This window comes from Gymnoscopelus braueri (assembly GCF_963280865.1).
Source record: "Gymnoscopelus braueri genome assembly, chromosome: 7".
Classification (NCBI taxonomy): Eukaryota; Metazoa; Chordata; class Actinopteri; order Myctophiformes; family Myctophidae; genus Gymnoscopelus; species Gymnoscopelus braueri.
Window position 1 is genome coordinate 6,450,623 of NC_137608.1, and position 25,843 is coordinate 6,476,465.

The 25,843-nt window shown below is 42.2% G+C and overlaps 1 protein-coding gene across 1 annotated transcript in view; it reads right to left on the reverse strand.

Moving 5' to 3' along the window:
- Window positions 1-14,655, reverse strand: part of edil3a (EGF-like repeats and discoidin I-like domains 3a) — a gene marked incomplete at its 3' end in the record, with an annotated part of 278,314 nt that extends 263,659 nt beyond the window's left edge. The window contains exon 1 of the mRNA XM_080433840.1: window positions 14,310-14,655. Within this exon, the coding sequence (XP_080289966.1) occupies window positions 14,310-14,346 (37 nt within the window). The 5' untranslated portion in view covers window positions 14,347-14,655. The remainder of the gene's footprint in view (window positions 1-14,309) is intronic.
- Between the last annotated feature and the right edge of the window lie 11,188 nt (window positions 14,656-25,843).

The following is a 25,843-nucleotide window of genomic DNA, read 5'->3' on the forward strand; positions in this document are numbered from 1 at the left end:
GAGCTTGTAGGTCTGCTATTTTTGAAAAATCTTGAAACTTTAAGTAAATCTTTGATTATATTTTTAAAGCTAACATTTTTAACTCAAATCTTTGCTTCTGGGGGTCCCTGGAACAACATATTTTCAGATGGGGGTCCGTGGCCAAATACATATCATTTGGGTGGTCCTTGACATAAAAAAGTTTGAGAACCACTGATATTACAGCGACGTTTTTTTTTTAAACTGTTCGTATTTAGAAGATTTTTGTAGAATCCCCAAAAGACAAAAACAAATATATATTCAAAGACTTTTTTAAAGATTTTCAGAAATAGCAGATCTAAAAGCTCATAGCGCGGCACTCTGTGCCACACTATGAGCTTGTATTTATGAATAGCCCAAAGAAATCTAATGCATGACACAGGATATACGGAAATAATCAAGTAAAAGTATTTGTACTCGAGTAAAAATTCTGCGGCACTCGAGTAAATGTACTTAACTTTACAGCGACGCTATTGTACTGTGACCTTTGACCTTTCCCCATTGATTGAAGATGGCGCCATTTAAATCAGACACTGCTATTAAAGTGACCTGTGCCTCGGCGCTAACCTTTAGCGCTCGCTAAACAAATGAGTTTTTCCACATAAATGGCCATCATCTGCATACATAAACCATCTCATCTTGCATTTAATAGACACCAGACTGTTTACTGCTGTTTCGTCGCTGTCGGAAACCTTGTAAGTCCAAAACGGATACTTTTCAGGGAATGGAGAAAAACAAGAACCTGTTCAATATTTATAAAAAAGGCCACAGATAAAATGTAACCACTTTCAAATTCAAAATGTTTCCAAAATAGCCGATCTACAAGCTTACAACCAGTGGTGGAAGAAGTACTCGAATATTTTACTTGAGTAAAAGTGGCAATAACGCAATATGAAAATACTAAAAGGCCTGTGTTCAAAATGTTACTTGAGCAACAGTACAAAAGTATTGGCATCAACATATGCTTAAAGTACCAAAAGTAAAAGTACTAACATGTTTGAAAATAGCAGATCTACAAGCTCACAACGCGTTGCGATGTGACGCGTTGTTAGCTTGTAGATCTGCTATTTTCAAATAGCCTTGGTATAAAATAGGGCTAAAATGGTTAATGCATTTTTTATGATATAATAATGTATTTCTGCAAAATAACTAACTGAAGTTATCAAATAATTGTAGCGGAGTAAAAGTACAATATTTGCCTCAGAGATGTAGTGGAGTAAAAGTAACAGTATTGAAAATTGGAAATACAAGTAAAAGCACCTCAAAATTGTACTTAAGTACAGTATTTGAGTAAATGTACTTATTTACTTTACACCACCGCTTACAACGTGTCACATTTGAGCTTGTAGATCGGCTATTTTCGCTACTTTTGCGCAACAGTCTTGTACGAAGACGTTGAAATATGGAGATACAAGGTTTCTGCCCAGACATCAATGATTTCCTATCATGACAGCGGATCGTTTGTATTTTGTCTTTGCGTCTCATGTTTCCTTGTGGAAAAGAATAGCGGACAGACTTCAAATGAACCAAGGACAAATGCAGCGTTTTGAATGTCGAGTCTTCAAAAATCCTTCTCATATTTCTTCAAGTAAACCAATTTGTGTTTTGCAGCGCTTGCAGTTAAGTTTGTTAATGGACTGATATGAGTTTTTTTTCTTTCGAATATGATCTCCCTGCAATTACTGTGATGAGATAGACTGCAGTAAGTGGAACAACAAGCTCATCACATTCCATCTGTGATGAGGACACAGACTCATCACTGAGCCACTTTGCCTCTCAAACTTTTTTTCATGTCAAGGACTACCAGTGGTGGAAAAAGTACTCAAGTAAAAGTATCGATACTGCAATATAGAAATACGCCGTTACAAGTATAAGTCCGTAATTCAAAATGTACTTGAGTAAAAGTAGGCTACACAAGTATTGGCATCTAAATGTACTTAAAGTACCAAAAGTAAAAATACTCGTTATGCAGAATGTCCCATTTCAAGTTTTCAAATGTATAAACATCTTTTTGAAAATAGCAGATCTACAAGCTCACAAGGCGACGCATCGCGACGCATTGTGAGCTTGTAGGTTGTCTATTTTCAAATGGCCGAAATGTATATAGGGCTGAAGTGGTCAATGTATGTTTTTTAATAATAAACAAAATCTACAAAGTAACTAGTAACTAAAGATTTCAAATAATTGTAATGGAGTAAAAGTACACAATTTTCCTCTGAGATGTATTTTCAGTACTAGACGGCAGACAATTCCCACACTTAACAATGCTAGTACATAATATTACAGTGCAACCATACAAGACCACCGAGTTGAACAAACCTTTTGGACAAAAAAAAAAGCCACAAAGCCAAGCTGTTCAGCCACATTGGCATTCAACAGTACAGTGGTGTAAAAAGTACTGCATTTGTTTTACTTAGGTAAAAGTATCAATACTGCAATGTAGAAATACTCAGTTACAAGTAAAAGTCCGGAATTAAACATTTACTTGAGTAAAAGTACAAAGTATTGGTATCAAAATATACTTAAAGTACAAAAGTAAAAGTACTCATTATGCAGAATGTCCCATTTCACAAGTTTTCAAATGTATAAAGTGTGTACAAATCTTTTGAAAATAGCAGATCTACAAGCTCACAATGTGTCTTATCGTGACGCATTGTGAGCTTGTAGATCGGCTATTTTCAAATGTCCAAAATGAATATAGGACTGATTTACTTTTACTTTGATTACTGTTTTGTAATAATAATCATATCAAAATCTATAAAGTAACTAAAGTTTTCAAATAATTGTAGTGGAGTAAAAGTACAATATTTGCCTCTGAGATGTAGTAAAAAATACTGAAAATTGGAAATAATCTGGTAAAGTAAAAGTACCTCAAAATCTTACTTAAGTACAGTACTTGAGTAAATGTACTTAGTTGCTTTACACCACTGAGTATAGTGCACGCACGCACGCACACACACACACACACACACACACGCACACGCACGCATGCACACACACACACGCACACACACACACGCACGCACACACACGCATCACTGACAGACCAACATTCTCATCCACAGATGGCATCTATTTGGCTAGAAAGCCTGTAATTGAGAGAGAGAGAGAGAGAGAGAGAGAGAGAGAGAGAGAGAGAGAGAGAGAGAGAGAGAGACTTGATGACGCTGGTTGCTTGTTTCTTCCACAGAACCTGGCGTCTGTGGAAGAAATAAGCAACCAGCATCATGTCGTTCTGCACGAATGATAGCTCGCTCGCGACATTCAGTGCACGTTTGAGTATCATGACACTCCACGATGAGCAGTAGTAGAGAAAAAACTAACTTTGTATCGGTTATAATAGACGATTTTCACTCTTACACTGGCTCCCATTGTGCCAACGGAGGGGGTCGACAGACTGGACGACACGGGACTCTCTGAAATAACTCAACGTCCCTTTCAATGATGGTGAGTGATTAGCGACACATCAAAGATAACACTTAAAATGTCCGGATCTCTCCTTTAATGCATGAAAATGGATGGCTTCTATTTCAGCATGCTAACTTTCCAGGAAAAGAATGGCTGTAGTTTCTATTAGCTTGGATACTCATTGATGATGTCATTGGTACTGTAAGCAGGTTTCTGAACAGTCTAGTTTTTTTGGCATGGAACTGTTTGACTTTTGGGCTTTGAAAACACAAAAAAACACATAGTACAATAGTGGAAATAGCTCTACAAGCTCACAACGTGTTGCATCGCGACGTGTTTGCGAGCTTGCAGTTCTGCTATTTCCGGTATTTATTCGATTTTTTTGGGTATATACTTTAAAATGTATGAACATTGAGCTTGTAGATCTGCTATTTTTGGCAAAGAGGTATAGGTGTAAAGGGAAAAAAGAGTAGACCAAGTTATAAAAAAAAAGTTTAATCTGAAACAATGTTATACATTATAGAGGGGGTCCCTGCTCCATCTCTCTCTCAGCTATAGGGGTCCGTGGCCTGGAAAAACATTGAAGACCCTCGCTTTACACCACGGAGGAGGTAGTGCAAGGCAGAGGTCACTTCCAAGGGTGCAAACACAACTCATGTGATGTGTTGTGTTGTGTTGTGCTTCCCTTCCTCCACTGTGGTCAGCCAGGCAGGCATCCAGAACAATGGGCTGGAGTCACAGAGCTGGAGGAGGAGGCCATGTGTCATGCTGCCAGGGAACAATACACCCTGTTTCACCTGGAGCTATAGGGCCGTCTCTGACGCCCATCCATCAGCCTTCCATGGGCCGGGATGCCCCCATGACATCGTTTATATAGCTAGGGGTCTTCAATAGGGGGTCCTGGACCCCTAGGGGGTCCTCAGAGTTACTACAGGGGGGCTGCCAATTCTTTGTGTGATGGGATTTTTTTTTAAACCCTAGAATCTCGACTCTGAGGGGAACAAGAGGTTTGGCATAAGTTTTGGCATAAGTATTGAGGGTTTACGTGGTTAACTGCCTGAAAATACACATGAATCCAACACAACGCTACACAATGACAGTGCTGTCAAACAAGTCTATGAAGCTATCTATGAAATCTATGAAAAGGCTTAATTTGCAACACAATTTTATACTGTATAATATGTAGTGGGGGGGGGGGGGGGGTCCCCTGCTGAATCTCTCTCTTAGCCAAGGGGTCCTTGGCCTGAAAAAACATTGAAGACCCCTGGTCTATAGACAGAGACTCTCTCCAAATAGGCCAGTCACAATTATTACATCATTGAGTGATCGGGAGGGGAGGGTGATATTAGTCACTGTATACTCCTACAGGAGGCACCTGTCAGCTGGGAGTGTTGGGCGGGAGGAGAAGGAGGAAGGCTCTACGCCTCCTGGTGGGGGCTCCTCACTGGTAAGTGAGCCAGTAGGATGCAGCAGTTTTCATGTCAAGGGCCCCTAGATTAATTAGTTTTTGGCTATGAACCACCATCTGAAAAGATTGTGTCCCAAGAACCCCATACATTTACACCATTTGTGGTGTTAACTCATTGAGTGCCATTAACGTGTTTCACGTGTTTTAGTGCTATGGTGCAACGTGCCATTAATGTGTTTTTGAAAAAAAAAAAAAAGAAAAAAAAAAAAAAGAAAAAAAAAATCTTCCTGAACCCAAGATATCATTATCTGAAGATTTGCAGCTCCATCCACTCCTTGTTTAACTTATAACTGAAAAAGGCTGTATCTCGCTTCCTAAGCACTTTTGTTTTACTAAATTTTAAATTTTAATAAAAATTGTAATGGCCAGAAATAGATATTAATAATTATGGCACTCAATGAGTTAAAAATGTCACAAATATTCAAACCTTTTAAAAACAAATGCGAAGATTTTTTTGGGAAATAGCATAGCTGATGAATATAGGGCCCTGGATGGGGGTCCCCGGACCCCACTTTGAGAACCCTTGCATTAGACCATTAGACCACGGACCACCATAACTCTGAGGGTGTACACATGGAACCAAATGGTTCCATGTGTACACTCTCAGAGTTACAGCCACATAAGGGTCCATTTGAGAACCCGGTCGTTCTCAAAGTGCGGTCCTTGGGGGGGTTCCAGGACCGTACTTTGAGAACCACCGGGATACAACAGTAGTGACAACACACAGAAATTTGTGTGAGGAGGAAACAATTGGCATAACGACTAAATTGGGGATGGGAAAAAGCAACAAAAAAAGGCGCTCAACCGGCTAGGTCGTCTCACCCAGCGTGGGAACAACCCAGCATGTTTTACTCGAAGCGGGGCTGTCTGTCTCTCTAGATTAGCCTCCGTGGACCGAGCTACCCCCGTGACGCCGTCTATACACAGAGACCGTCTCCGAAAGATGTCTGCCACCGACCGACTAATGAGATAAGTGCTGAATTTAACCCATTAAGACCGGGGAACGCGTCTGTGTCATTTTTAGATGTCTTTGGGCTATTCAAAAAAATAGCAGATATACAAGCTCAAGCTTTGAGTTTGTAGATCTGCTATTTTTTTGTTTTTGTGAAAACTTGTGCAAATATTTTAATACATATATATATATATATATATAATTTTTTTTTAAAGCGAACATTTGTAACTCAAATCTTTGCTTCTGGGGGATTCTACAAATGTCTTCTAAATCCTAACAGTTTCTTTTTTGAAAAAAACTGTTGCTATATATATATATATCAGCGGTTCTCAAACCTTTTCATGTCAAGGACCCCTAAAATGATATGTATTTATTTATTATTTATTATATGAAAATATTTTGTTCCAGGGACCCCCAGAAGCAAAGATTTTAGTTAAAAATGTATATATTCGAAGATTTGCACACATGTTTTCCTCCAAAATAGCAGATCTACAAGCTCGTAGCGCGGCACTCGGTGTCATGCTATGAGCTTGTAGATCTGCTATTTTTGAATATCCAAAGAAATAGCACAGATGCTTTCCCGGTCTCAATGGCTTAAGTAGGAACAGTCGAATCACGGCTCAGCATCTTGAAAGACGTCCGCTGTAGTAGCCCTACCGCTGAGTGACGCATAAAAAACGGAGATAAGTGCTCGAAGCAGCAGGAAAACACAATCACAGTTCGCCATCTGAGGTCACGCCATGCTGGGGTTAATAATTGATTACGTTTTTGTTTATTTATTCAGTTATGTATTTATATGTGTTTTTTTCCCCCTTCCCTTCCTTCCTTTCTGCTCAAAGTCAAGGAAGGTTAGTGGAATATAACACATGTTTTGGACAGGTAGTGGGTTTGTAGGCTCGGATAAATATAGCCGTGTGTCTCCGCGGTTGGATGCTGCAGGACCCTGGGAGTCCCTCTGGCTCAGAGCAGAGATAGCGGGCTGGGTACCATCAGTAATGAATAAAATGTAATATCTCAAACAAACTAACAAAAAAAAACCTCAATATCGATATTTGGACGATATAATATCCTACTACCATTTCCACCCAACCGTCCATTCCGGGGCTATATGGGACGTCAACCCACGACCAGGGATGCAAATTAGCGATTAATTCATTATTAATTGATAGTTGATAACCTTATCGATCGATTAATCGATTAATTGATAGGCGTTTTTTAGGACCAAAAGGAAAACTGAACCGAGAATGAGTGCAGAAACATAATTGCCTTGATGTATATAACATTAACGAGCGTCAACGAGCATCAGCTGGACACAGACACACACACCTCCCTTCTGCAGTGCTCTATGGAGTCTGTCTAGTTTCTCTCAAAGCCCTTGAATATGATGGAATATGATTAAGGATTACTGTGATTATGGTAAGCTCACATCACACACACACCATACCTGTAACTTTCACTAGCCCCCAATTATTTTTATTTTTTTTCAATTCATTGAAAATGTATAAGTTTAATCGAGTAAATTGTTAACGGCAGTTAATCGATAACAGATTAATTGTTAACAACATCCACAACTACAGATCCCATCTAGCCTTGGGAGGGGGGTCCGCTTATAATTCCTACATCCCATTATTCCGACCATTAGGTTAGTGTGAGGTTAGCAGGTTAGATAGGGTTAGTTATAATGGGGCCAGTCGGAACAACGGGACGTCGGAATAATGACATGCATGGCACCATGGGAGGAAAAAAAAAACCTAATAAATGGCTTAAATTTGGGGAATAGTGAAAAATAGGCTCTATGCACCATAGGCTCTATGCAGCCATATTGGAGAGAAATTGGGTCTCTTCCTTTCTTCCTTCACAGGTCTTACCAATTATACTAATTAAGGCTCTGTTCCATTTAGTGTGGCGCAGTGGTTCTCAAAAAATGTTTTATTTCAAGGACCCCCTTAACTCTGAGAGTGTACAAATGGAACCAAATGCAACCCTTGGTTACATTTGTACACTCTCAGAGTTACACACCCGTAAGGGGCCATTTGGAACCCCATCAAGGAACCATGAGGGTCCCTGGACCACACTTTGAGACCCACTGGTGTAGCAGAGTGTTTCCAGTGAGCCAACATGCACAATATCAGCACCCTGACTCTGTTTGACCAGAATGGAACAGAGCCTTCATTAGTATCATTGGTAAAGACTTGTGAAGGAAGTAAGAGGCCCGATTTCTTTCCAATGTGGCTGCTGTGCCTAGAGCCTATTGGCATTCTCTTTACATGCCAATGGTCAGTGCCCGTGTGCACGTTCAGATTGACTGGTCAGCCCAATGAGGAGACAAATGGACGAGGACACAATTAATGACAGACAAGCTTCCTCTACAAGCTCATAGCGCGGCACCGAGTGCCGCGCTATGAGCTTGTAGATCTGCTAATTATTTTTTTATTATCGTGAAAATGTGTGAAAATCTTTGAATATACATATTTTTAAAGCTAACATTTTTAACTCAAATCTTTCTTTCTGGGGGTCCCTGGAACAAAATATGTTTAGGCTCTGTGGCCAAATACATACTTTTGGGGGTCCTTGACATGAAAAAGTTTGAGAACCACTGATATACCAACATACGTTTCTCAGAAAACTTAGGATTTAGAAGACATTTTGTAGAATCGGAACCTCAGGCCTTAATGGGTTAAACGAAAGTGATAGCGCGCCCCAGATTAACACCATATCTGCTATTTTAGCAACTTTTGGTCTCTGGCACAACATCTTTTCAGATGCTGCCAAATACATATCAATGTGGGGGTCCTTGACCTGAAAACCTTTGAGAACCGCTGATCTATACTATAGGCATCCAGCACCCTGCTGTGGTGGATGAGCTCACAGCAGGACGCATGACTTAAAAACAGACAGACCATAAGCCCTCGCTTACGTTTCTACAAAGCGTAAAGCTGCACTACGTAACTTTCCTGCTCTTCCCCGGGGAATTGAACCCGGGTAACCTGCACGAGCTGCATTTCTTTTTTTGAAACCACTGAGCTGATGGGGAGCTCTGGGGAGAAATGTAATTCAATTTTGACCGTGAGATCAAAATCGGTGTCAAACCAGAAAATAGGATCGTGGTCAAAGGTCATGTCCAAACCTAGACAGAGGATCTAAATGTCTCAATAGAAGAGCAGGGGAGACCAAATACAACCACCAATGTTTTTCAGCCCAAGGACCCCCTAGCTCAAAGAGATATGAAGCAGGGACCCCCACCACATACTGTATACATTTGTATTTTCATAGATTTCATAGACAAACACCAAACCAAGAATAGCCGATCTACAAGCTCACAACGCCTCGTGCTGCGAGGCGTTGTGAGCTTCTAGATCTGCTATTTTTAAGTTCTCTTCAGAATAGGGATAATAGGGTTCAAGTGGTTAATGTACAAAATATATCCAATATATATCCAATCACGCAAAGATTTGTCAACCCCCCTGTAGTAACTCTGAGGACCCCCTAGGGGTCCCGGGACCCCCTGTTGAAGACCTCTGGTATAAATGATATTGCACTCACATACTCTACCCGTGGAGATCGGGACAAAACAACAGTCGTTTCGCTAAAGAAAACATTACATAACGGAGCTTTAAACCCCGGGATGTGATTAATGGAGGGAGGTAGTTCCGGGGTGTATATTTTTGAACTCACAGCAGCACAGAGAGCCAAGACACCTTTGGGTTTGGTTTCTGCACTGCATTCATTATGGCAGTCTGCCTGCTATATAGCCTCACCAAGCACCATGTTGTCGCCTGTCAGGGTGGAAAACTTGTATTGTCCAGCAACTGTTACAATTCAGAAAAGGAAAAAATAACTTGTGTGTCATTATGTGAAAGAACAGCTACTGATTAGGAATATTACTTGCACCTGTGCTGATTACCGATATCCCCTGCACCTGTTAAAGGCCTCTGGAGTCTGCCATCTGTGTCAGTTCCACTTGTGAAGTCTACCAGTAAAGACCTATGTTTGAAAGCTCACCCAAGTCTGGTTATTTAGAGTCACCAGTATATTACACACTGGTTAATACTTTTCATTGGTTCAATGATGATAAAAACCGACACACACTGAACCACTTTCACTTGAAGAAAATAAATAAAAAATGGCAAAAAATAGCCGATCTACAGCTCACAACGCGTCATGATGCGACGCGTTGTGAGCTTGTAGATCGTCTATTTTTGCTACTTTTGTGTGACTGTTGTATGACTCAGTAGGGCGTTCGTTTATGAAAAAAAGAAAAACATAAAAAGTTGAAACATGGAGATACAAGGTTTCTGCCCGGCAACATCGAGTCTCATAAGAGCTGACTGGGAGAGCTGGAGCTCGAAGGCTTAGAGCGCCCAGCGGTCTTACACACACACACACACACACACACACACACACACACACACACACACACACACACACACACACACACACACGTTTGTATCGCTATACTAGTGAGAACACCAACCTTTCACAACGGCGATTTTATGGATAGGATTTCCTTTTTTTTCTTGGCCATTTTTAGACCTTACGGCAGAAGATAGCCGATATGTAGATCAGCTATTTTCCCCATGTGACAATGGCACACCACTAATACAAATCAGGCATGACTGGAACCTGTAACCCCCCTAAACCCTCGACCGCATACAGTATGCATAATCCTAACGCTATATAGCCCCAAACTGAATCTTTTCCTATAAGCCCAACTGTAAAAAGGAAAGAAAAAATAACAATTTTAGCCATAAAACAGCCATTTCTCTTGTGAGTGCCAGGAACATTATCCACAGAATGTCTAATCAAATTCTACTATATACCAATGTGGGGACATTTGGACTTTGCATTCTTGCAACTATAGTAACACAAGTACGCACACGTCGGCATGTCACAATTATTTCATAATCGCCTAATCGCAATTATTTGAGATAATCAATACAATACTTTGCATAATCGTCATAATTGCCATAATCATTTCCATGTTAAAAATGTTAATGTTCCCCCCCAAAAATGTTTCAAAAATAGTGGAAATAGCAGATCTACAAGCTTGTAGATCGGCTATTTCCACTATTAATGTTTATTTTTACTTATAAAGTAATGAATTGTGTTATTTGTCATATCTGCCCCGTGTAACTTTTGTTTACGAAGGCTAAAAGCCAAACAGAAATGTCATTTACATTCGTAACGTTCCAATAATGTTCAACGACAGAGACACAATTAAATCGTTAATCGCGATGCATTGTGTGATGATGAATCGTCAAGTAAAATGTCATGATCGTGACAGCCCGACGCACGCACCATCCATCATCATCGTTTCCTTCCTGGATGAGAGTGAGCACATTCTGCCCTCTTCTCAGCCCAGTGTAACACACACACACACACACACACACACACACACACACACACACACACACACACACACACACACACACACACACACACACACACACACACACACACACACACACACACACACACACACACACACACACACACACACACACACACACACACACACACACACACACAGGTGTTTGACAGGGATTGACTCCGGAGGCCAGCATGTTGCCACAGTAAATGAGCAGACAGTACAGATGGCATGACCCACTTCTAAACAGGCTAACTGTGTCTTCCTTCTCTCTACACATCCTGTGCATGTCCTCCTCTGGGTATTAGTGCAGTGTGCTTCTCAAACGTTTTCATGTCAAGGACCCCCACATGAATTTCTGAACACGTTTTTTTTTGTGCCAGGGACCTCCATACAATGTTTAAGTTGTTAAAGGGATAATTCACCCCAAAAAGTATTTTCTATCGATTAGGAACCCCATGGAGACTTGAATTCATGGATATTGTTTTGTTTTCCTCGCATTCCTAAGCCAATAATTTGATGACCAGCGGCCCGGTAGGCAGCGTTTCCGGTAGGAGACACAAAGGACACTCTTTGTGTCTCCTACCGGAACCGCTGCCAATCGTCAAATTATTGGCTTAGGAATGTGACAAAAACATAAAAATATCCATTAATTCAAGTCTCCATGGGGTGACTAAAAAAATCATTTTGGGGGTGAACTATACCTTTAAAATGTTTCAAATTACACCTTTTTTTTTCACAAAATATTTCAAGATTTGTTTGAAAATAGCAAGTCTGCAAACTATCAACATGTTGCATTATGGCACAGTGTGAGCTTGCCGATCAGCTTTTGTCAAATAGCCTGTGTTACAGAACGGGACATCACACCATTGAAAGTAATAGCTGACAACCTCCCAAGATGGCTCAATGGATGGGGGCGGGACGTTCGCTCCTTCTAAATGCTGTAGGTTTAAAGTGGTTTAAAGAGATTTGAATGACACATTTATAGCTGGGGACTCGCTCGGACCTCCTCGAGGACCCCTGGGGTCCCCGTACCCCACTTTGAGAACACTGGTATAGTGTTAGTGTATACAGTGCATTATGTATCCTCTGTGGTGTACAGCAAAATGGTTCTCAAACATGTTCATGTCAAGTTGATATGCATTTGGCCACTTTTTTTTTTTTATGACCCCCTGAAAGACATTTGTGCTAAAAAAGTATTCTAAACTATTTCAAATTTGTCAAACTTTTTCAACATGTAAAAAGAAGAATGCTGATCTACAAAATCTGTTATTTTCAAATAGCCTAAGATAAATTAAGGTGGACTTCTGTTGATGCCATTTTAAACACATTTTCGCATGGGGGGACCCTCTGGAACACCGTCAAGGACCCCTCGGGGGATCCCCGCACCGCACTTTGAGATCCACTTGGTGTAGAGTTGCATTATTAGTGTAGTGTACAGCAGCAATATGTGGCTCAGGGCTCAGGGAAAAAACTATCTAGTGTGGGGAAAGAGCTTTTTAAGCACAACCACTGGACTGTTCTCTCCCTCACAGATCAAAGGGGGGGGGGGGGAGACACATAGGGGAGGCAGGCAGGACGTGCAAAAAAAGCTTCAGTTCTGGCTCAGTGGGTCAAACGGACCTGTAGGCGCTCAGCAGGCACGGCATCACATCACATCTCCCACCTTCCGCTACAGCACACACACACACATCAGTGTGTTATAGCGAGCGCCGTGCGAGACTAAACACCGGAGCTATGTGCAGTTGACCTTCTCTGTGTTGTCACCGTTAGTCAATAGTAGATACAGGCTATATTGACTATACGTACATCGGATCTGTTAGTGATAGCATCTCTTAGGATACAAAAAAATAGGATGTTTGTTAAAAGATGGGGGGGGGGGGGGGTTATATGATTCTGTGTACAAATATAAATAAGGAAGTCATCTTGATGCCCAGGTAGCCTACTTTGTATGATGTGGGAGACGCTGTAATCCACTAATTAAGGGCATTATCAGTAGGATAAGAATGATAAGAATGCACACACACACAATACTTAAAAAATAGCTGATCTGCACAACGCACCGTGATGCGTTGTGGGCTTGTAGATCAGCTATTTTTGAAACATTTTAAATAGGGCTCAAGTGGCAGAAAACATATGGGCTATTTGTCGATGTATATATTATCCACTGTCCTCAGCCTCAGCACCACTTCTGTCTCCAGCACAGGTTATCAGTGTAAAGGTGCGTGCCTGGCACTCACACTGACCTGGCCCCATGCTTTATACAAACACCTAAACCCCACAGGAATGTTAAAAATAATGCAATCTTGAAATCATAATCCACTTCGATCACAGACAGACAGATTATAGCCTACAGTATCACAGTATTCAAGAGCCAAACCCATGGTTTGAGTCATCAAGCAATCCTATTATAAATTCATCACTGACGCTCACATTCCGCAGACAATCATATCAATACAGTCGCCAAGAAAAGCAATGATTTAGATATTATTATGCATGTAGCCTGCTTACTTTAAGCTCTGACATACTAATTATGCAAATGTGGTAGGCTGCCCGTTTTTTTTCCATCAGGATAAAACGCCATGCATTCTGTTTACAAGGTAAACGGGTCAAATAAATGAATCTGCTCAAGGCAACATCACTCATCATTTCTAACCACTTGAACTTGGGGCGTTTGGCGAAAATAGCAGATCTACAAGCTCACAATGCCATGGCACTTGTAGATCGGCCATTTTCGGGGAAGAGCTGTATAGAGGAATAGCCTAAGAAAAAAGAGGCATCAAGTACAGAGCCAAAACTCAGGTCTGTTTTGAGGGTTTAAGTGGTAAAAGGGGGGTCAAAAAAGCAAAGCCACGAACATCATCATCATTTTTGCAAATCACAGCGGAGCACAACACTATAGAGATCCACGCACAAATCCACGCATATAGATCAACACATAGATCCACGCACGGATCCACGCAATAGATCCACGCATTAGATCAACACATAGATCCACGCGCCAGATCCAGGCATTAGATCCACACACATTAGATCCACGCACATGAGATCCACGCCCATGAGATCCACGCACGGGGACTTGTCTCTCCACTCACCTCTCACCACCATCTGCGGGACAGCCACGCACATCATCGACACGACGAGAACCCGATGGAGGCGAGTAACGGTCCCATCATTATCTCTCTCTCTCTCTCCTCTCGCTCCCCCAAGGTTAAAGAAGCAGGTAGAACAGAAAGAGAAGAGATCAATCACAGAGGAAAATAGAAAAGTTCCTCTTTCCCCCCCCGATCCTCTCCTTTATTATTATGAGCTCCTTCCTTCAATCGGTTGCTTGTTTGGCAAAATCTCCAAAAAGAAAGAGCGATCCAAGTCCCCGGGTTGTTAGTTTTCCCACCCGTTCAACTCAGTGATGGTTCGGTGACGGACGGCACGGCACGGGATCCACCACCACCCAGGCACCTGGTTCGAATGAGCGTCGGTGGCCACAGCCGATCCATGCGTGTGTGTGTGTGTGTGTGTGTGTGTGTGTGTGTATGGTGTCGTGGTCCTCTCCCTCTTCCCACTGCCTCCGGTACGTCTTCTTACCAGCAGTGGTGTGGAAACACAGCGGAGTGTGTGCGCGCGCGTTGTGTGTGCGTCTGTCAGTGCGGTGTGGAAGAAACAGTGCGCGTGTGTGTCAGCGCTCCTCCCGGACGGACCGAGAGAGAGAGAGAGAGGGGTGGGGGGGGGGGGGGGGAGAGAGAGAGAGAGAGGGGCGTGCGTGTATAAAGCTGGAGAGAATGAGCGTGTTGTGTGTGCGCAAGTGTCAGACGACAGAGAGAGAGAGAGAGAGAGAGAGAGAGAGAGAGAGAGAGAGAGAGAGAGAGGAGAGAGAGAGAGAGAGAGAGAGAGGGGGGGGGGGAGAGAGAGGGGGGAGAGAGAGAGAGAGAGAGAGGGGAAGAGAGAGAGAGAGAGAGAGAGGGGGGAGAGAGAGAGGGGGAGAGAGAGAGAGAGAGAGAGAGAGAGAGAGGAGAGAGGAGAGAGAGAGAGAGAGAGAGAGAGAGGGGGGGGAGAGAGAGGGGGAGAGAGAGAGAGAGAGAGAGGGGGAGAGAGAGAGAGAGAGAGAGAGAGGGGGGGAGAGAGAGAGGGGAGAGAGAGAGAGAGAGAGAGAGAGGAGGGGAGATTGAGGAGAGTGAGAGAGAGGGGAGAGAGAAAGGGGAGAGAGAGAGAGAGGGGGAGGGAGAGAGAAGACGAGGGGCGTGTGTATATAAAGCTGGAGAGAATGAGAGTGTTGTAGGCTAGTCGGGAGAGAGAGATGAGAGGGGGGAGAAGAGAGAGAGAGAAGAGAGAGAGAGAGGGGGAGAGAGAGAGAGAGGAGAGTGGTGGCTGAGGCGCTGTCTCTCACTATACACACCCTCCTCTCCTCTCCTCCTCCCCTTCCCCTCCCCTCTCCTCCCCTCCACTCCCCCTCCCCTCCCCCTCCCCCTCCTCTCCTCTCCTCTCCTCTCCTCTCCTCTCCTCTCCTCTCCTCTCTCCTCCTCCTCTCCTCCGTCTCCTCTCCTCTCCTCCGTCTCCTCTCCCCCTCCTCCGTCTCCTTTCCTCCTCCCCTCTCCCCTCCTCCCTTATCTCACCGCATGCTGTCTCTCTCTCCCGCAACGGCCAAACGTAGCGCGGGGCTCTGCCAAAATCCTGCGGGGGTGAATTGTATTATCTGAGGTGCTTCAAGCTGAGTCTTATCTCCCCTGAATCATTTGGGTCCCCCCCGCCCCATCCCATCCCCAAGGAAGACCATCCATGAAGCCTAAGGCAGTGCTTCTCAAAGTGGGGTCCGCGGACCCCCAGGGGTCCTTGACAGGGTTCCCCGGGGGGTCCCATGCATGCAGCAAAATGTGTTAGTGTATAGCATCGCAATCAGTTTGACCACTTTAACCCATATGTTGGCTATTTGAAAATGGCAATGCAACACGTTGTGAGCTTGTTCTGTGCTATTTTCAACCAAAAAAAATGTATGGAGGGATTTGGCACAAAATATTTTCAGATGGGGGTCAGCGGCTAAATACATATTCATTTGGGGGGTCCTTGACACAAAAACCGTCCTTGACGATTACTGATTATTTGTTCCTTCTTTTTTTATTAGAGCAAAAGCTATAATAAATGAGAAAATCTTTGATTTGATTGACATTTAACTCACACGCAAAACAAATTATAAAAACAAAACAATATTTAACCAGAGCTCGATTCAAACATTCCAGGTTGTTGAAAGTGATTACAATCAGGACACATTTGGTGCATAATTGCAGATGCCGTAAAAAAAAGTCAAATATTGGCCGATATATCGGCCAAACAGATATCGGCCTGGCTCTAGACTGCATGCCACCCAGCAGTGGACAAAGTACTCAGCCCAGGGACGTGCTGGGCCCCTAATTCAGCCTGGGAATCTCAGATAGAGAGGCCAGTAAATTGCGCGGCCTAAATTTAGGCCGTTTTTCACTTAATTTCGTCGGCCGGCCGGCCTGGGTGGCCTGGAATGGAGAGGCCTTTCTGGAATTGTCCCACATTTCCCAGTGGCCAGCACGTCCCTGACTCAGACCCAACACAGAGTCTAAGTATGTTACAGGTAAATTGGCATTCCAGGTAAATTGGAAAAGAAGCGCTTGTTTTCACCGCCCCCCAGGCAATTCTGTAGAATCAACGCTAGAGGGCAATGCAAGCCAGACATGAGCCCCACACCACACACGCACGCATGCACACGCGCACAAACGAGCACGCACACACGCATGCGCACACACGCATGCGCACACACACGCGCACACACACGCGCACGCGCACACACACACACACACACACCCGCGAACAGCCTTATTCCATGCAGTTGAAGCACAAGGGGGCGAGGGGGCGGTGCTGGCGGGCTATGTTAGTGCAGTGAGTGGCAGTTGGGGCAAACGCAGTCCCCACAACATCATTTACGATTCTGTGCCTATCGGTACATAACTCGGACGGCGCTTAGTCGACTAGCAGACCATCGGCCGGTCGTCGCGGGCACTCGCGCCTGGAGGCGCTCGGGCGCGACTCCTCGGCCTCAAGGTCTGCTGAGTCGGCGCGCCTCCGTCATGGTCCAAAACTATACTTTATCGGCGAAAGAAAGTAGTCCGCGGTTGTTTGAAAAAGTAATGTCCCAAGCAGGAGTCAAACCCAGACTCCCAGTGGTAGTGGATGGGGAGTCCAATGATTATTGAAGTGCGCCACTGAGGCTGGTGCTCGCATTACCTGGTTGCTATGTTCCTGTTGTCGTCCTCGCATCAAAGCCTCGTCTCGCAGCCCCGTGCCTAAAAACAAGCGCTCCCCTTCCAATTTACCTGGAATGCCAATTTACCTGTGACATATATACTCCCGATCAAATATACTCAAGTGAAAGCTGCCCTGTCTCTCATTTGTACTTGAGTTCAAAGTACAAGAGTACTTGCTTTTAAAAAGTACTTGACTGTTCAAAAGTACAAAATGCTTTTTCATATGAATGTATTGCTTTATTGCAATTAAGACATTTTACAAAAAGATGTTTCAGAAATGTTCAAAATGATGAATAATTGTGAAAATGGCGGATGTGACATGTGAGCTTGTAGATCTGCTATTTTTACTATATTTAAAATTGGGCTCAAGTGATCAATTCATGATGTACTTTTTTCTCCCTTCTTAGAAATGTAGTGGTGTCTAAAGTAGCTACAATATTGTCTTTGAAATGTAGTGGAGTGAAAGTGATGAGTATTCAAACATACAAATACTTAAGTATAAGCTATAGTAATCAAGTACACATACTTCATTACTGTCCTCCACTGGATACAGCTCTAATTAATGGAGAGGGGATTGAATGCATCGTAGTGAAAACTTACCGTGTGAGAGACAGTTGGAGAGCAGAGACGAGCAGGCAGACAGGCAGACAGGAGAGACAGGCAGACAGACAGACAGGCGGAGAGGAGAGACAGGCAGACAGATGGCAACCTCTACCTAACCACCTGCATCTAACTCGGAACTGCTGGAGTCTTTCCCACTAAAGGTTAAACAAAGCTGTTTTACCCCCATTTGAGTTATTACCTCACATTATCAGGAAGTGGGGAAAAAAATAACTTGTGTTCTATTTAGTCACAATCTCTGTTAATAGGGCCTACTTTTCATTGGTTCAATATTTATAAGACACACAGACACTTATCCACTGAGCATTTTCCGGGCTATTAGATGTCTAAAATACGTCTAACGGCTAGGCTAAAGCCGGATTATAACTGGTCTAAAAGTGAACGTTTTTTCAACGTCTATTCTTAGCCTAGACGTTGATTAGCTGTTTTTTAAGCGTCTATAGACTGTCTATATAGATGTTGAAATGAGGTCTACAAGGACGCAGAGGGCATTTTAGAACCGAAGGGGACGCATGCACGTTTTTTACCGGGTTTGTTACTTTTTGGGGTGTTTTTGTTACATTAATTCGGTTAATTCGGTACAAAAAATGTACTCCATGAAGTGTAGATGTCGGAGGTTTCTTATTTTTCTTTTTTCTTCATCCTAATGGAACTGAGTATGTCCAGACCCCCCCCACCCTCCCCGCGTCCCTGGACGGCTAATCAACAAGCCTAGACGTTGGCTCACTGGGTATCCACTATATTAAAATTGCCCAATGGGTGGATGGGTCGGTGGATCAACGCAGCCCTTGAGGGGGCCCAAAAGTCCTGTCAGCACCAATATCAGACACAACACACACCGTTACCATCAGTACTGATGTCAGACACAACAGACACAGTCACTGCAGCCCTTGGTTGTGGCCCCCATGGCACATGGAGTCAAATGTACATATAGCCCCTGTTCAAATTCACATATATGGAGTCAAATGCATGGAGATCAATAAGCACTGATGTCAGACACAATATAAACCAAATGCACATATATGGAGATTAAATTTTCAACATGAATTGATGTCAGACACAACAGAAACCATGTGAAATGTACATGGATAATCTCCATGAATATCTCCATTGGAGATATTCAACATGCACTGATATCGGACACAACAGAAGGGGCCTGTCGGGGCACAGTTCCCAGGGGCCCCCCATCTAATGCACATATATGGAGTCAAATGCATAGCCCCAGTCAAATGAACATAATATGGATATTTTCAACATGCACTGATGTCAGACACAACGGAAACCATGGATATTTTCAACTTGCATTGATGTAAGACACAACGGGAGAGGCCCCGTGGATCGGCGGCGCAACATACTTTAGGTGTGAGGGCCGTGTAGCAGCCTGTTCAAGTCTGTCTAAAATAGCAAAAATAGCAGATCTACCAGCTCACAACGCGCAGCATCATGATGCGTTGTGAGCTTGTAGATCAGCTCCTGCCCTATGCGGGCCACATTGATTGATTGATTGAATACTTTATTAGCAGTTTGCTGAAAAAAGCACAGGAAAGTACAGTTCGATACAAGGTCAGCTAAGAGAGGATTTAAAACCCAAGAAAGCCTATGGCTTGTTTCCATTGGGGTCCTGTGTACTCAATTCATAGAGGGAGTCACATGGCTCACGTTGGTTCCCGAGGCTACTTCCTTATGCCGCAATCACAGATACAAAGATACAAAGCTACACAGCATATTTGCAGCTTTGTAGCTGAAGTTGAAACTAGCTCAAATTTGTTGTAGCCTTGTAGCTGTTGTAGCTTTCGCAGCAGCTACAAACGTCGGCAGTCGCTTTGTATCTTCATGTCGCTGGCTTCCATTGAAAACGAATGGTAGCCTGTAGCTGTCGTAGCTGCCAGTGTTAACGCAGCATTACGCTACCCAAGCAAATGTAGCCTACTTGGTTACTGCCCACCACGGAGCACACAGTCAGCAGAACATGGCACCATCATGTGGGAGGTTATGACTGCATGTCTTCATGATTGCACTGCCATGTTCTGGCCCCAGCATGGCCTCCAGGTGTCATCCCGCACAGCTGGATCCAATAAAACTTAATTAGTACATTATATGGCACTGTGACGGTATGTCATCTCCCATGGACTTGCAATGGGAATCCCAGTGTGAAATGTTCATTTGATATCAAGGGTTTCAGGCGTTTTTAATCATTTTTTGAATGGCTCCCCCATTTTTGCTTTGGTCCAATAATTCATGTTTGTCAGCTGTCGGGCGGAAACCGTGTATGTCCAAAACCGTCACTTGTCAGGAAATGGGAAAAACACATGTTTTTATTTTTATAAAACCCACAGACACTTAACCACTTTCAAAGCTATTCCAAAAATAGTAGATCTACAAGCTCCTGTATATGAGTTCTCTCTCCTCACTGGATAGAATTAGTGTCCCGAACTGAAAATGCCTTTTCTGTTCACTAAAGAGCTTGATAAGACAGGGAGACCCTGAGACTGCTCTGCATTGTTTATGATATTCATTCATATTTGATGCAGCCTGTTTATGGAGAAAATTGAATTAATTCTGCCTTAAAAGTCTTAACAACTACACTTCCGGGTCTGAAATCACTGTCCCTAGTAAAATACGTCACGTTCTGTCAAGTAAACAAGCGCTGGACGCGACGTATGTTATGTTCGCCGGACAGCAGCCGCGTTCATGGAAAATGTCGTTGGGTCATTGGACTCGTTTCTAGTGTAAATTGTGTTAATCTTTGGGTAAAATTGTACATTTCCACCCTCAGTCGATGCTTCATATCCATATGAGTAAAATCACTGGGGTGGTGTGTTTATTTTTGGAACACAGTTCTTATATGAGGCGATAAGATTCCCCTATGGGGATTTCAACACAAAAAAATAACGCTGCAACGCAGGGGGATAGCGCCCTCTAGCAGCAGTGACGTCAGGATGTCAGGTGCTCTATTAACACTTATTTTAACAAAAGAAAATCTGATTTTAAGTTTTTTTTTGTTGTTGTATTCCGTGAGAAGAGAGCAGACAGAGTCAGAGTGCATAGCAGTGCATAAAACAAATAAATAACAACAAAAGATACATACTGTATACAGATAGTGTATGTGATAGTAGGGATATACATGATATTTAGAACCTTCGTATTATTACAAAACATACACTAACCACTTCAGCCTATATACATTTCGGCCATTTGAAAATAGCTGATCTACAAGCTCACAATGCGACGCATTGTGAGCTTGTAGATTGGCTATTTTCAAAAGATTTGAATACATTTGAAACCTTGTGGAATTGGACATTCTGCATAATGGCTACTTTTACTTTTGGTACTTTAAGTACATTTTGATACCAATACTTTTGTACTTTTATAGTCAAGTCAATTTTGAATTCCGGACTTTTACTTGTATTGGAGCATAACTACATTGAAGCATTAATACTTTTACTAAAGGTAGGGTAAGTGATTTACTTTGGTTAAAATAAGTGTTAAATAGCTCTATATTCTGATAGTACTCATTGCTATATAGTGTTTGCTCTGTAAAAGGAGTCTCCATGTCTCTCCAGCTCTTTATTAAACAAATAAATGCATTTTCAGTTCCCTCTCCTGATTGGCTTACATTTTGAAAATGTACTATATTCTGTTTACTAAAGAGCTGGAGAGACCCCTGCGACCGAACAAACGCTCTGTAGCAATGATTACTATCCGAATATAGTACTTTGACCTTTTAACAAAACAAATTACCAAAAGATATCACGTTACCCTAGCTTTAAAGTAAAAGATTTTTCCACCACTGAACTCACGTCTGTTTGCATGAGACTAGAGGGGCTTAAGTGGTTAAAATATGAAAGGAAAACATAACGTATCACTCCCCTCGAGTGTTTGCTCATGTTTCCATGAAGGATGCGTGGGTATCGGAGACAGAACAGGGCAGCGGCCCGGCATGTTACGGGAAAGATGATGTCACCCGCATGGCCGCTCTGTTCTGCCCTTATCAGGCTGACCTTGATGTGTTCCACACTTCTCCTTGTGGATATCATATCATCGCTGTCGGGCCAAAACCTCGTATCTCCTTCATTTAGACCAGTGGGTTCGCAAACTTTTTCAAGTCAAGGACCACCCAAAATGATATGTATTTGTCCGCGGACCCCCATCTCAAAATATTTTTGTTACAGGGACCCCCCGCCCCAGAAGCAAAGATTTGAGTTACAAATGTTCGCTTTAAAAAATATATATATTCAGAGATTCGCACACATTTTCAAGATTTTTCCAAAATAGCAAATCTACAAGCTCATAGCGCGGCACTCTGGGGGGAGCTTGTAGATCTGCTATTTTTTTAAAATCGTGAAAAGAAGCAAAGATTTGATTCACAAATGTTGGCTTAAAAAATATATATATATTCAAAGATTCTCAAAAATGTTCACGATTTTTCAAAAATAGCAGATATACAAGCTCATAGCGCGGCACCGAGTGCCGCGCTATGAGCTTGTAGATCTGCTGTTTTTGAATAGCCAAAGTATACAAGGTTAAAGTGGTTAAAATTATTGCGATGCTATATTAACACATTTAGCTGGGGACCCCCTGGAACTCCCTCAAGGACCCCCCACTTTGAGAACCAATGATTTAGACCCTTAAGTGTTTTTTTTGTTGTTGATTTATTTCGTGATTTAACGCCCTACAATTCGTCATCCTACGGTGTCACGCGATAGTAACAAAGCATAGCCGATCTACAAGCTCACAAGCAACGCGTTGTGAGCTAGTCGATCGGCTATTTTAGCTATTTCTGAATACAAAATAAATAAATGAGCTAAAGTGGGTAAGTGTGTATAGTGGGTTTTATGGATATTGAAGTATTAACAGGAGCTTGTGACTAAAATAACTGCATTAAATCCTTTTGGAATGCACATGTTTTTTGTTTTTTTTTCTCACCCCCATTACCTGAAAAGTAACAGTTTTTTGGACTTAAGAGCTTTCCACTCCGACAGCGGCGATGTGTGAGATAATGACGTCCTGTGCAGTTTGGAGCAGATAGGGACCTGCTTTATTTATAAGTACATGCACTTAGCCCAGACTAACTATAAATCATGCCAACTACCTCCACAGTACGGTTACATGTATCCTTTTAATCTGTGGTTCCCAATCTACCCCCGCACGGGTGAGCACGAGCTCACGCACGCACGCACGCACACACGCTCTCACACACACACACACACACAAGCGCGTGCACACACACACACGCACACACGCACGGTTAGACATAAGCAGTGGTGTAAAGTAACCAAGTACGTATACTCATGTACTGTACTTAAGTACAACTTTGAGGATTATTTTTTTTACTTTACTACTAGAGTATTTACAATTGTCTATACTTTTACTTCTACTCCACTACATCGCAGAGGCAAATATTGTACTTTTACTCCACTACATATTATTTGAAAACTTTAGTGACTAGTTACTCTTGCAGATATAAATTATTACATTATAAAACATACATCAACCACTTTAGCCCTATTAGCCTATATCTAGGCTATTTGAAAATAGCCGATCTACAAGCTCACAGCGCGACAATCCGCTATTTTCAAACATTTTCGTACTTTTACTTTTGATACTTTAAGTACATTTTGATACCAATACTTTTGTACTTTTACTCAAATACATTTGTAGTATTGATACTTTTACTTACGTAAAACATTTGAGTACTTTTTCCACCACTGGTTAGACATACAGTAAGGTGTAAAAGGTAGCAAGTAACGACACAACGAGGTCTAATCCAGTTGTGTCTGCTCGTTTGTTTGTTTCATCACTTTTATCCTGTATATAAGTTCTCTCTGATTGAATGACATTGGTATGACCTGAACATTTATTTTGTGTTTACTAAAGAGCTGAGAGACCTCTGTTACTGAACAAACACTCTATAGCAATTAATACTATCAGAATATAGAGCTTTAACTTACCAACAAACACACTAATCTCGTTTTAACTGGAAAATATCACTTTCACTAGTTTTAATGATTTGTTTTAATTAATTAAAGGTTAAACTTAAGCTGTACGGCAAATGATTGACTGCATTCTTAATGCAAGGACCGACAAAGTGTCAACCCAAAGCATTAACTTTATTTATTAAGGAGCTGTAATAGGTCTGTCAAACTCAGAATATAGAGCTATTTGTCACAACAACAAAAAAAAAACCTCAACACAAACATTTCTCACTGCATAATATTATAGATTTTTTTTTTCTCTGTCGGGTGGAAACCTCATTATGTCCAAAACTACTATTCAGAATTCAAATTCAAAAGTAGCAAAAGTCGCAGAGCTACACTCTCGAGCTGCGTTTTGAGCTTGCAGATCTACTACTTTTGATGTTTTTGTGCAGTGGTGTAAAGTGACTAAGTACATTTACTCAAGTACTGCACTTAAGTGCAATTTTGAGGTACTTTTACTTTACCGGTGTATTCCCCATTTTCAATACTTTTAGTTCTACTCCACTACATCTCAGAGGCAAATATTGTACTTTTACTCCACTACAATTATTAGTAAACTTTAGTTACTTTGCAGATATACTGTAAACCATTACATCGTGTTGTGAGCTTGTAGATCTGCTATTTTCAAACATTTTAGTACTTTTACTTTTGGTACTTTAAGTACATTTTGATACCAATACTTTTGTACTTTTACCCAAGTCAATTTTTTATTCCGGACTTTCACTTGTAATGGAGTACTTCCGCATTGCAGTATTGATACTTTTACTTAAGTAAAACATTAATTTACGAAAAGAAAACACAAAAAAAGTTAGAATATGGAGATAAGAGGTTTCTTTCCCAGACGGCGACGATTTGCATTATTCTGTGCACACCAGACACGTCCCGCAACAACAACACAACAAAGACCATTGTGTTGCTTACAGGCTTGTGTTGTGTTCCTTCCACACACACACACACACACACACTGTGCTGCCATCAGTGGCCAGAGAGGTGCTCTGCGGGTCAGGTGGCCTTTGACCTCGGTCCTCCGCTCTGCACCACTCCCTGCACAACAAGTCCTGCTCCACCCTGGAACATGGTTCTGGAGATCAGCTCTGATCTGACCTCGTGTTCAGCGGGGCTTTGCAGGGAGGGCTAGTTCTCCTATCTCTGACCATAGTGGAAATAATCTGCGGTGGCCAACATTTGTAACTGTCGAATGTCTCAACAAATGTCTTCATTTTTCGTTAAAACTATTGTTGCTGTATCAGTGGTGCTCAAACTCTTTCTTGTCAAGGACCCCCAAAATTGACACCGATCCCCATCAAAATATGTTGTTCCAGGGACCCCCCCAGAAGCAAACGTTTTAGTTAAAAATGTTGCTTCAAAAACATATATATATTCAAAAAAATTGCTAAAATGTTCAAGATTTTTCAAAAATAGCAGATCTACAAACTCGCAGCGCAGCACTCGTAATACAGCACTCGTAACGCAGCACTCAGTGCCGTTAGCTTGTAGATCTGCTATTTTTGAATAGCCTAGGTATAAAAATAATGGTAATAGCTAAAATCTAAAATGACAGATGTGTTCCCGGATTGAATGGGTTAAGTAACTTTTTTTTAGTATCCTTACTTTCCTTGAGTATTTGTATTTGTTTGGATACTTACGGCTTTCACTCCACTACATTTCAGAGACAAACAATATTGTGCTTTTTACTCCACACTTCACACACAAAGTACACTATGAATTAACCACTTGTGCTCCATTTCAAACTAGAAAAAGTGC